The sequence below is a fragment of the Mytilus edulis genome, chromosome 3, assembly GCF_963676685.1.
Source record: "Mytilus edulis chromosome 3, xbMytEdul2.2, whole genome shotgun sequence".
Taxonomy (NCBI): Eukaryota; Metazoa; Mollusca; class Bivalvia; order Mytilida; family Mytilidae; genus Mytilus; species Mytilus edulis.
Window position 1 is genome coordinate 43,648,238 of NC_092346.1, and position 12,636 is coordinate 43,660,873.

At 30.4% G+C, this 12,636-nt stretch overlaps 1 protein-coding gene across 3 annotated transcripts in view; it reads left to right on the forward strand.

Moving 5' to 3' along the window:
- Positions 1-12,636, forward strand: part of LOC139514264 (hypoxia-inducible factor 1-alpha-like) — a 58,553-nt gene that overhangs the window by 14,663 nt on the left and 31,254 nt on the right. For all 3 annotated transcript variants that reach the window (XM_071303211.1, XM_071303213.1, XM_071303214.1), the window contains exons 2-3: positions 8,426-8,625; positions 11,968-12,086. In XM_071303211.1, the coding sequence (XP_071159312.1) occupies positions 8,426-8,625; positions 11,968-12,086 (319 nt within the window). The remainder of the gene's footprint in view (positions 1-8,425; positions 8,626-11,967; positions 12,087-12,636) is intronic.

The following is a 12,636-nucleotide window of genomic DNA, read 5'->3' on the forward strand; positions in this document are numbered from 1 at the left end:
CTCAGGTTATATCGGACTTCTTGTTGGATATTTTTCCTCAAAATACCAGTACAATCAAATGATAGTAAAAATTAAGTTTGCAAGACAACTAATATCAAATGACTTTTTATCCCAACATGAAAAAACAAGAAAAATATTAAAGTGTTACCAGGTTCTTTCTGTAAATTTTGGATCACTAGCATTTAGTTATTTTCGTGTTTGTGCCTGTTAGACTGGAAGTCTGGGACTACATGTATAACACTAACATTAACATTAATATACATGTACATGTATGTGCCCCAGAGCTTGGTAAGGCAATGATATTTTACCACGAAAAGGATAGCAAGGTTATACTACAAATCATTTATTTAAAGTTTACCAGTATTTGGTTGTTATCACTTGCTGTTTAATGCATGGCATGGTCTTATTAGGGAAAGGGGGTGGATCTGATCCCAGAATTCCCACTTATTTTTTTGTTAGATTCCAGCCTGATTTCGTTTCCTTTTTTCTTGCTTTCATGCTTACAAAAAATTTGCCAATCTCGCATCATGCTTAGATCCCTATGAGACCCACTTATAGTATGAATGGCCAAAACCTTCTGTGTTGCAATATATAGTTGATTGATTGGTATTGGCTTAACATCCAGTGTCAAATATTTCATACATGCTCAAGACAATTGCAATATATAAGAGTGCATTGCTGTTCAGCAGATACTCACTGAATGCACAGCTTCATTTGATTTTACAAGAAATTAATGCATTTCCTGGAAAGATATATATTGGTAAACTTGAATTGTTTGGTAGCTGTCTCAATTTAACATTTGTCCCATATCTCCTATAATTATACTACAAGTAATGTTTATACTGAATTATTTTTGTATGCATCAATTGCCATCAAGTTTGAAAACTTGTAACTGCACAAGATATTAGATCCAAGCTGATTTTACTGTCAAAGTGTGTACAATGAAGATCATTGTACAGTTGTATTTATTGAGGTTTCAAAATTAATTGCATGTCGTAGATCATACATAGGATACATACAACTGCATTCAAAATTATCACAGAAATCAAATCGTGCTATAAAGGTTGAACTTTGGGTAAAACCTGTGCTACATTGTATGTATTTATGCATTGTAAAAGAAAAACGAAAGCTGGCAATTCAATCGAATAAAAGGCTTAAACTTCAAATATGAATGTTTTTCTGTCCTTATTAAATGCACTGTAAAGAGCAAATGCAGAAGATGTCTTCACCGGTCTACGTGAGGAAACTGTTTGATTGATCAGGGACGGAACTATTAGAAGTTTATGACGTAAAAATGTTACATCACAATCATTTTACAATTGGCTCTTTTTTTCTGGTTTTATTTAATAACTATTCCAGACATTATTGTACGTCATACATGTATACATGCATGTAAAGTTGCATTCATTATTTTTGTGGTGTGAACAAAAAAAACCAAAATAACTTTGTGCTGAGAAGTTGAACTTTGGGTTAAAAACTAGTCCATATTAAAGTACTGTAAATTTAGACATTATTGCGTGCATTTGTTTTTAAGATTTTGTCATTTTAGACTTAAATATGCGATTTTTAATTTTTACGATTTTGGGAAAAAATCCTGCCTAATTCATATAAAATATTTAAAGATGCGAGTTTAGATTATTGCGTCTACAACTCTGTCACAATTTTAGCAATAAATTAATAAAAACCTCGCAATAATTTCTGAAGTTACAGTTCTAGTAAATACTTCCAAAATAAAAGAAGAAAAAAGCTCCTATACAAAATTTTAATAAGAATATACAAATAAAGATTGGGAATCCTAAAAATAAAGATTGGGAATCCTAGGAATTCAAAAGTGTTTAAAAAAAATTAAGCAAAAATTTTGAACCTTTGTTTAAAATACGCGTATGGTCGGACCATATGAGTATAATACTCGTTTAGTTATTAACGGGCCGGACCATATGAGTATTGGGACCATATAGGTATTTTTTTTTTTAAATTAAATTATAAAAGTTTCAATATACAAAAACTTTATCTGAAAAAAACAATGATGGTTACATGACAATGTATTATTTTTATAATTCAAATATTTTGTAAAAATCAAATATTGATGCTATCGTTTTCATCGCTAGTTACATTCTACATGTAGGCTTGGGGTGATATTTACTTTCACATGGTATCATATATTTTTGCATTTGCAAGTCTTGGTTGTGCACGATCCTTTTCATATTTCTACGGTGTTTTTAAGAAGCTCTAGATCTAAAATATCGTAACATGATTAAAAAACACCATATTCACAAGACAACTATATAAACTATGTTTCTTTCCAGAGACTTCTTGTGTAACAGTTCATTAACAAATTTTGGACTTTATTTTTTTTAAGTCGCCATTCAATCGTAATAACAAATCGGTAATGACCATCGGTATAAAATGTGTTTATTATTGTTTTGACAAGTAAGTAAAATTAACTATGTGAAACTTTTAATTTTTATTTATCATAAAATTAGCTAATCTTTTTATTATAATATAAATTAATAAAACTACCTATATGATAGCGTCTTTTTATTGAACAGTCATATTATATGACTAGTTTAAAGGCATTAAAAGTAAACTGTAACAAAGTGTCAATTACCCTGACCATACGCGTACGGTCGGACCATACGCGTATGGTCGGACCTTATGAGTATATACCCATATGGTCATGACCATACGCGTATGGTCCAAATACTCATATGGTCCGGAACATATATACAGTGTGTCAGAAAACTGTAAACCTGTTCCTGTTTGTAATGTAGATTTCTGTCACTCAGAATTATGTATATCATAGGCTGATTTGTTATGGTATGATCAATTAGATGGAAAATATTGTTGAAGAATTTTTACATACAAGGCTCAAGATCTGTATGACAAGACAGTAGTGGCTGTCAGGCTGACATTAAATATCATGTACATGTACACAAAATGTCTATAGATCTCTATATGATGTTTGTCATGATCTTGAAGTTAATTGGCCTCTGAAACCAGAAACATAGATATAGTGCACTTTCTGTGCTTAGAAAGCATCAGGTTGGTGGTTATCCATGGAAATGTGTTGCTCCTTCTTGTATTCTTATATTTAACTTGAACTTGCTTGGGTCTTTTAAGCTACAAAATGTACATGTATATAGACAAGAATGAAAGGACCAATTTTGCAAACAAGTGACAAAAATATAAAAAAAAAAAAAAACAACACCAAAGGTTTAAGAAGAACATACAAAACCATGAAAAAATTCAAAAAAAAAAAAAAAAAGACAAAAGTTCACAACTCAGAAAACTAAAAATTGAACAATATGAACCCTAACAAAATCTGGTAGTTACTCCAGAAGAGTCAGCTGTCACTGATAAAGTTACTGTTAACTAACTTATTTTCCTGACTTTTGCTAGTACAAAAATAAAGAAAATATAAATCATGGTGAATATGTAAAAATTGGTTCCTTGAATTCCCTTATCATAGATATATCAAGGATTTGTATAGTCCTTGGATATATCAAGTAAATTTGATAATCAAGAAATTAAATCACCATGTGTGGTTTAGTGTTTGAAAACACTAAACACTTATTATAATAAAGTATCTGCAGAAAAATTAGTTGGTTTACAGTATTTGATATCGAAATTCATTATATACAAGTTATAGCTAAACAAAGTCGATTTATAGGCTCAGTAATTATTTTTGACACTTTTAAGAAGTGCCAAAAAATGGGAATTGGTCCATGTGGCCTTAGAACTTGCATTTTAAGTCTAATATAAACAAGTGTTAGCCTTTCAAAAAGGGCTATAGTCGACTATTAGCTGATGAAAATGGAAAGTGCTCTCGCTTTGTAGATTAATTCATTTACTACAATAGCCACGTGCATCAATCAACAAATTTGAGGTCACACGTTATGAAGTAGTATCTGTATATCGTTTAACGTTGTTGTTTACTCCAGAAGATTCGACTATTTATACTAGATAAAAGTTACCTGTTTAAAATCTAATTGCTAAAATAGAGAGGACAAATCCGATACTCTACGGGATTTGGATTGTCCTAACCAATCAATAAACTTTGATTATTCACGTCTCGTAATATCTTCCAATCAGGTAGCAAGAAAAATTCACGGACTAACTGTCCATCGTTCAATTCTTAATATCGACTCCTAGGAGTCGATAATAATACATTTTGCGTTGTAAAACAACCTGCACCCGTCTTACATTAAGTACATATTTCATGTTAGTCAATTCTGAATATTTGCACTAATAAATACACTCATTAATTTCCAAAATTTCTAGGTTACAACTAATACTGTTTAACCCAGTCTCATTTTTTACCTACAATGTATTGCAGTTAATTCATAAGTGGATAATTAATTACTGAATGCTTGTGGCTATGAAAATAACATTTGATTTTCATTTATAATCGATTTCATTTATAATTAATAGCTTTTCTACTTTATTACATTTACATTTTAAATATGTAAAGTACAAATACAGGAAGTCACTTATGTATTGTTCATATATAAACAAAAGATGTTTTTGTTTACATTTTTAAAAAATATTTCAAGGTCTTGATCAAAATAAACAAATATCTAGGTAAATAATTGATATTAAATGGCAGCAGTTCAGGTTTTTTTTTCTGATTTTTTTGTGTTTATATTATGTAACACAGTAATCCACTGTAGAAATGTTTAACTTCTTTTGTTCCATATAATTGTGGTATGGCCTTGTAGTTCTTGTGTTACTATGCTGCATTGCTTCAATTGCTGGATAATTTGGATTTTATTTTTTTCCCATTTTCTTCCTGTAAAAGTAAAGTTAAATTTTTAATGACTTTTTTTTACCATTCATATGTATTCATAAAAAATCATCTTAAATACCAAGCATGACAATAAAATCTACATAATTTTGACTAAATATCATACAAAGATATTATTATTCATGATATTCAGTAATAAAGACTTCCGTAATAAAAAATCATTATGTCCATATGAATATGTAAGGAGTGATCTTGAACATATATTCATCTGTATAAAGATCCATTTTGTAAAGAAAAAGAAAATGATGCAAGTGTATAAAAGGTGAACAATTTGTAAGGCAAAACATTTCCTCACATTGAGATACTTCCTTGTTTAGAATTTAGTAGCTGAATAAAGCTATGATAATTAGGAATACTTGTCTCATTGACATCCACCCCATATCCTCTGTTTATTTGGGAATTTATGGCATTTTAAACACTTAATATTGATCTAAATACAGTATTTTTTGTCGTTATTTATTTAAACTTCAAATGTTGGGTTGAAAATGATTCATTGAAGAATAGAAAAAAACTTAATCTTTAAAGAAAAAAACAAATTCACACAGACAGGATTTACAATGACCCTAAAGTAAAATGAATCAACAAAATATCATAAGTCATTCAAAGTTAAAGTTTTATCTTAGTTCTAAATCAATGCTGACATTGAAAAAAAAAATATAACTGACTTGTTATGACAGAAAATTAAGAATTTTGAAATATTATCTATTGTGACAATTGAATAACAACTGGTTAAAGTAAATGCTTGTTACCCTCAGAATTGAATAACTGCAATGCTTCAGAATTGAATAACTGCTGGTTATAGTGAATGCTTGTTACCCTCAGAATAGAATAACTATTGGTTAAAGTAAATACTTGTTACCCTCAGAATAGAATAACTATTGGTTAAAGTAAATACTTGTTATCCGCAGAATTGAATAACTGCTGGTTATAGTAATTGCTTGTTACCCTCTGTATCGAATAATAACTGGCTTAGTAAATGCTTGTTATCCTAAAAATTGAATAACTACTGGTTAAAATAAATACTTTTTATTGGCAGAATTGTATAACTATTGGTTATAGTAAATGCTTAATGCCCTCATAATTGAATAACTGCTGGTTATAGTAATAGCTTGTTACCCTCAGACTTGAATAACTACTGGTTTTAGTAAATGCTTGTTACCCTCAGAATCGAATAACTACTGGTTAAAATAAAAGCTTGTTACCCTCAGAATTGAATAACTTCTGGTTGAAGTAAATACTTTTTGCCCTCAGAATTGAATAACTACTGGTTAAAGTAAATACTTTTTATCGGCAGAATTGAATAACTACTGGTTATAGTAAAAGCTTGTTACCCTCAGAATTGAATAACTACTGGTTTTAGTACATGCTTGTTGATCTCAGAATTGAATAACAACTGGTTTCAGTAAATGCTTGTTGCCCTCAGAATTGAATAACTACTGGTTAAAGTAAAAGCTTGTTACCCTCAGAATTGAATAACTACTGGTTTTAGTAAATACTTTTTGCCCTCAGAATTGAATAACTACTGGTTAAAGTAATAACTTGTTATCTGCAGACTCCAATAACTGCTGGTTAAAGTAAAAGCTTGTTGCCCTCAGAATTGAATAACTACTGGTTTTAGTACATGCTTGTTATCCTCAGAATTGAATAACTACTGGTTTTAGTAAATGCTTGTTATCCTCAAAATTGAATAACTACTGGTTAAAATAAATACTTTTTATTGGCAGAATTGTATAACTATTGGTTATAGTAAATGCTTAATGCCCTCATAATTGAATAACTGCTGGTTATAGTAATAGCTTGTTACCCTCAGACTTGAATAACTACTGGTTTTAGTAAATGCTTGTTACCCTCAGAATCGAATAACTACTGGTTAAAATAAAAGCTTGTTACCCTCAGAATTGAATAACTTCTGGTTGAAGTAAATACTTTTTGCCCTCAGAATTGAATAACTACTGGTTAAAGTAAATACTTTTTTTTGGCAGAATTGAATAACTACTGGTTATAGTAAAAGCTTGTTACCCTCAGAATTGAATAACTACTGGTTTTAGTACATGCTTGTTATCCTCAGAATTGAATAACTGCTGGTTATAGTAAATGCTTGTTGATCTCAGAATTGAATAACAACTGGTTTCAGTAAATGCTTGTTGCCCTCAGAATTGAATAACTACTGGTTAAAGTAAAAGCTTGTTACCCTCAGAATTGAATAACTACTGGTTTTAGTAAATACTTTTTGCCCTCAGAATTGAATAACTACTGGTTAAAGTAATAACTTGTTATCTGCAGACTCCAATAACTGCTGGTTAAAGTAAAAGCTTGTTGCCCTCAGAATTGAATAACTACTGGTTTTAGTACATGCTTGTTATCCTCAGAATTGAATAACTACTGGTTTTAGTAAATGCTTGTTGCCCTCAGAATTGAATAACAACTGGTTTCAGTAAATGCGTGTTGCCCTCAGAATTGAATAACTACTGGTTAAAGTAAAAGCTTGTTACCCTCAGAATTGAATAACTACTGGTTTTAGTAAATACTTTTTGCCCTCAGAATTGAATAACTACTGGTTAAAGTAAATACTTTTTATCGGCAGAATTGAATAACTACTGGTTATAGTAAAAGCTTGTTACCCTCAGAATTGAATAACTACTGGTTTTAGTACATGCTTGTTATCCTCAGAATTGAATAACTACTGGTTTTAGTAAATGCTTGTTGATCTCAGAATTGAATAACAACTGGTTTCAGTAAATGCTTGTTGCCCTCAGAATTGAATAACTACTGGTTAAAGTAAAAGCTTGTTACCCTCAGAATTGAATAACTACTGGTTTTAGTAAATACTTTTTGCCCTCAGAATTGAATAACTACTGGTTAAAGTAATAACTTGTTATCTGCAGACTCGAATAACTACTGGTTAAAGTAAAAGCTTGTTGCCCTCAGAATTGAATAACTACTGGTTATAGTAAATGCTTGTTACCCTCAGAATTGAATAACTACTGGTTAAAGTAAAAGCTTGTTACCCTCAGAATTGAATAGCTACTGGTTAAAGTAAAAGCTTGTTACCCTAAGACGAATAACTACTGGTTATCAGGTTATAGTAAATGCTTATTACCCTCAGAATTGAATAACTGCTGGTTATAGTAAATGCTTGTTACCCTCAGAATTGAATAACTGCTGGTTATAGTAAATGCTTGTTACCCTCAGAATTGAATAACTGCTGGTTATAGTAAATGCTTGTTACCCTCAGAATTGAATAACTGCTGGTTATAGTAAATGCTTGTTACCCTCAGAATTGAATAACTGCTGGTTATAGTAAATGCTTGTTACCCTCAGACTTGAATAACTACTGGTTATAGTAAATGCTTGTTGCCCTCAGAAAATTTTCTAGAAGTACATATAGCTACGTTATCATGTACTCAAGGTAAAGGATAGGTGTCTTTTTGGTGAATGATTCTTGAAATCTTTTAATTGAGAAATGTTGTTGCATTATAGGAATATAACTGTTTGATGTTTTGATTGGTTCAGACATCATTTATGAGGATACAACCACAACAACATAATTTTCAAGTGCACAAGTTGTTCTTTGAAATATGAAAAATTAAACGCAGTACATTATATCTTTGTTTATTATAGGAGTTCTGAGAAAAGAAAGGAAAAGTCTAGAGATGCAGCTAGAAATCGTAGAAGTCAGGAAGCTGAGATATTTTCTCAGTTATGTAATGCCCTTCCTGTTCCGAGTAATGTCCAGGCCCAGCTGGATAAATCCTCGGTCATGAGAATTGCCATCAGTCATCTAAAATTGGCCAAAATCATAGAAAAAGCAAATGATGAAGGTAAAATGTCCTTTACTTCAAGGGTCATATTTAACATGCAGGAATTGTAGTTTAATTTACATTAATTAGATCAAAGAAAATGCAAAACAGGAAATTATTTATTTTATTAAAAGTACATGTAACCTCAAGGTTAAAAAACGGTAATGATATTTATGTTATATAATTGGGGTTTATAACCTGTTTACATTTACTAGATTCAGACTCTTGTTATTTTGAGTTTTGACATACATGTATAGTTTGGTGTTTTTTCAATGTCATGAATATGATAAAATGAAAATGGTTCAGTTCATATTTAGAGGGGGAAAAACTCCCTAAATTTCATGAGTATTAACAATCTTTCGGAAAAGACATTTGTCTAAATATCATTTACAATGATGTTGAGTCAGATTGTTGACATTGGCCAAATGACTTTTGAGATAAGAATGTTGCTCATATTTAAAAAAAAAAAAAAAAAATTATGTATAAACTCCTTGTAGAATACTGTCAAATGTATAACATGATATCAAAATTATAGTTTATGGGCTAAATTGGCAATACTTTGTCATCTTTTTGGTTTTATTTAGTCTTTTTACATGATTTTAAAAAAATTGAAGAATTTGACTTTATGTGAAATTATGACCCTTTTATTTTCTATTTCACCCATGACGTCAGTTTCTTTTCTACTCGTGGGTCTAAATGTCCTTTTGGTATCTTTAACCTATTGACAATATTGATTTAAATGATTTGTTTTTAAAAGCTAATTGCAAAAATATATAATTCTTTTATTAGCATTTTTTATTAAAGTCATCATATTCTTCAACTTTGATAAATGACATATTGATTATCTCAAAGGTTTAATGTTTATCTTAATATATTTATCATATATGACCATCTACCCTTCTCTATAAATGTTTGGCTTCATAATTTTGATGGTTCTGTGGTTAATAGATATGAAATTCCAAAGGTCATTATTTATTTTGAGAAGATGAAGCAGATACCACTTTCTCATAGAATTTGTATAAGAGAAAGATCGAGAATGCTAGATTCATTTAATGATGATGCAATAGACCTGGTATATTGACTTGCTAGTTACTAGAAGTATGTCTAAGCAACTGTTGAGCAATGACAGGTAAAATTGTTAAAAATGCCATTTCAGAATTTAAATGATTTTGGGTAGTTTTTAATGTACCCAAATTTGAAAATAAAAATTACACTGTTGGTTATTAATATTCAATTTTAACCAGTCACAGCATTTTGATGTAGGATTTTGAAAATAATTAAGAAGGCATAAGTTCTGCATTTAGTGCTGAATTTCAGTCTTTGACAGCCCTGAAAAACCAAAGGGAATAAATCATAAAAAATATACACACATGTTAAGGGCAGACAACAGTTAAATGAAAGCTTCGGTAAAATTAACTTTTATAGAAATTAAATGATATTTTAAAATATGTCAGAATGTCACCAGCTTAGTAAGTTTTGAAAAACTAAAGATAAGAATTGTCAGTTTCTGAACTCCCAACAAGAAAACTTACTCATTCATTCAAGAATAAATTATATAGATTTTATCTCTTTTGAATACAGCTGGTTAAAGAATTTTAAAATGAGATAGTTTTTTCTGACAGGCTATTTTCAAAAAATAGAAATAATTAAAGAAAAAACTTTTTCTCTGACAGACTTTTAAACAAAAAATAGAAATAATTAGAGGAAATATATTTTCTGACAGACTATTTTCAAAAAATAGAAATAATTTAAGAAAAAAGGTGATATCTCCTCAAAGAATTCTTAGATGTAGTTGAAGATTTTCAAAACAAATAGTTTTTTGTAGAAAAGGTTATCACACTAGCAACAGTTCCTTTTTCAAAATATCTGTTTTAACTTTTTTCTGGTTTGTCTGTGTCAGTGTTATCTAGTCAAGGCTAAACTAAAAAAAAAAATACTGAGTTTTTTAGCTCACCTGGCCCGAAGGTAAATCGTAAATCTTGGTAATCTTTTACAAAAATCTTCTCCTCTGAAACTACTGAGCCAAATTAATTCAAACTTGGCCACAATCATTTTTGGGGTATCTAGTTCAAAAAATGTTTCCGGTGACCCGGCCATCCAACGAAGATGGCCGCCATGGCTAAAAATAGAACATAAGGATAAAATGCAGTTTTTGGCTTATAACTCAAAAACCAATGCATTTAGAGCAAATCTGACAAGGGGTGATATATGAGATTTATCTGCCCTGAAATTTTCAGATGGATCGGACAACCGGTTGTTGGGTTCCTGCCCCTGAATTGGTAATTTTAAGGAAATTTTGCCGTTTTTTGTTATTATCTTGAATATTATTATAGATAGAGATTAACTGTAAACAGCAATAAAGTAAGGCCTAAAAATAAGTCAACATGACCAAAATGGTCAATTGACCCTCTAAGGAGTTATTGTCCTTTATAGTCAATTTTCATAATTTTTACTAACATTTTCCACTGAAACTCCTGGGCCAAGTTCATTATAGATAGAGATAATTGTAAGCAGCAAGAATGTTCAGTAAAGTAAGATGTACAAACACATCACCATCACCAAAACACAATTTTGTCATGAATCCTTTGTTTAATATTCACATAGACCAAGGTGAGCGACACATGCTCTTTAGAGCCTCTAGTTTTAGATTCTTTTGATTTGTATGGGTTAACGTTTATAACATGTTAGCAAAAATAAAGAAAAGGCTAGATTTTTAAAAATTAAATATTAGATCTTTTATCGTACATGTTAGACTTCTTAGGTCAAAGGAGAAAGTATAATATTTGGTCACTAAAGGGCCTCTTAAAATCAAAAGAAAAATGTGCTTTAAATGTATATCAAAAAACATGATTGGCATTCAAATATTCACAAGAGAGTTGCAAAAACTATGTGTGAAAGAACAAATATAAGTGTTTTGCCATGATATAACTTTTTTGTACTGCAATATTGAATATATCATTTTTGTGCTGAGGTGGCATAAAGCAAACACCAAACAATCATTTAAGCAAATATAACCATTATTATGAAATCAAAACTAATATTTCTAAGTGTCAATTCATATCATTTTATTTATTTATCAAATATAAAAGTAATATAATTTGAAAAAAATGATTTGAAAATTTTACCATTTTAAAGTCCAAGAAAATTGGTTCATACAAAATAAATGAATCCACAGTACAGGTATTTTAGGGCTCATGCTATCAGCCAACTGAGGCCCAAAATGTTGATTACCCATCTGTCACTTGGCTTTGCATGAACCTCAAGCGATATCTAGTCAGCCTGTTGTTCACAATACAAATGTATTTACTTTCAGTCACTTTTGTCATCAAATAATTTCATATTTTACAATGTTTTTTATTTTAGATGAGAAAACCGATCATTTGTGGATGAAAGCCTTAGAAGGATTTGTCATTATCTTATCAGCAGATGTTGATATCATTTTTGTATCAGAGAGTGTTGCTAAATACCTAGGCATCTCACAGGTAAAAAAAAGAAATCACTGTTTGTGTTTTTTATGAGGTTTGTAATTGGGGTACCTTCATGACTAATAATGGCAAAAATTCTTGCCAAATGACGTTAATGGTTATTTTTGGTACATGTCGATAAAATATGCATTTTCTTTTAGATGATAATTTTTTTTAATGATTTTGACAAATCACAATATTTTTTTCCGAAAAATAACGGTAACGATATTTGGGATAAGGATATTTTGACGAATCACAGTAAAACTCTAATCAATTTGATGCTATTGGTAGCCAAAAATGACTGTTTGACCATGACGTTAAAGGGCATTACTTACTACCCTCTTTTATTTGGCAAAGTGAAAAAGAAATAGTTTCCATTGGTGAGGGGGGATAGGAGGGGTCCTGAATCCGAAAACCTGAAATCCTGGGCTTACTCCACGAAATCCTGAGGTCAAGAAATTCGAAAAAAGAATTCCCTGATCCCGAAAGGGTCAATCCCGAAATCCCAAGCTGAAAAACACTCGATCCCGATGGTCTTATCCCCCCTCATTGGTATTTTTTTTAAACT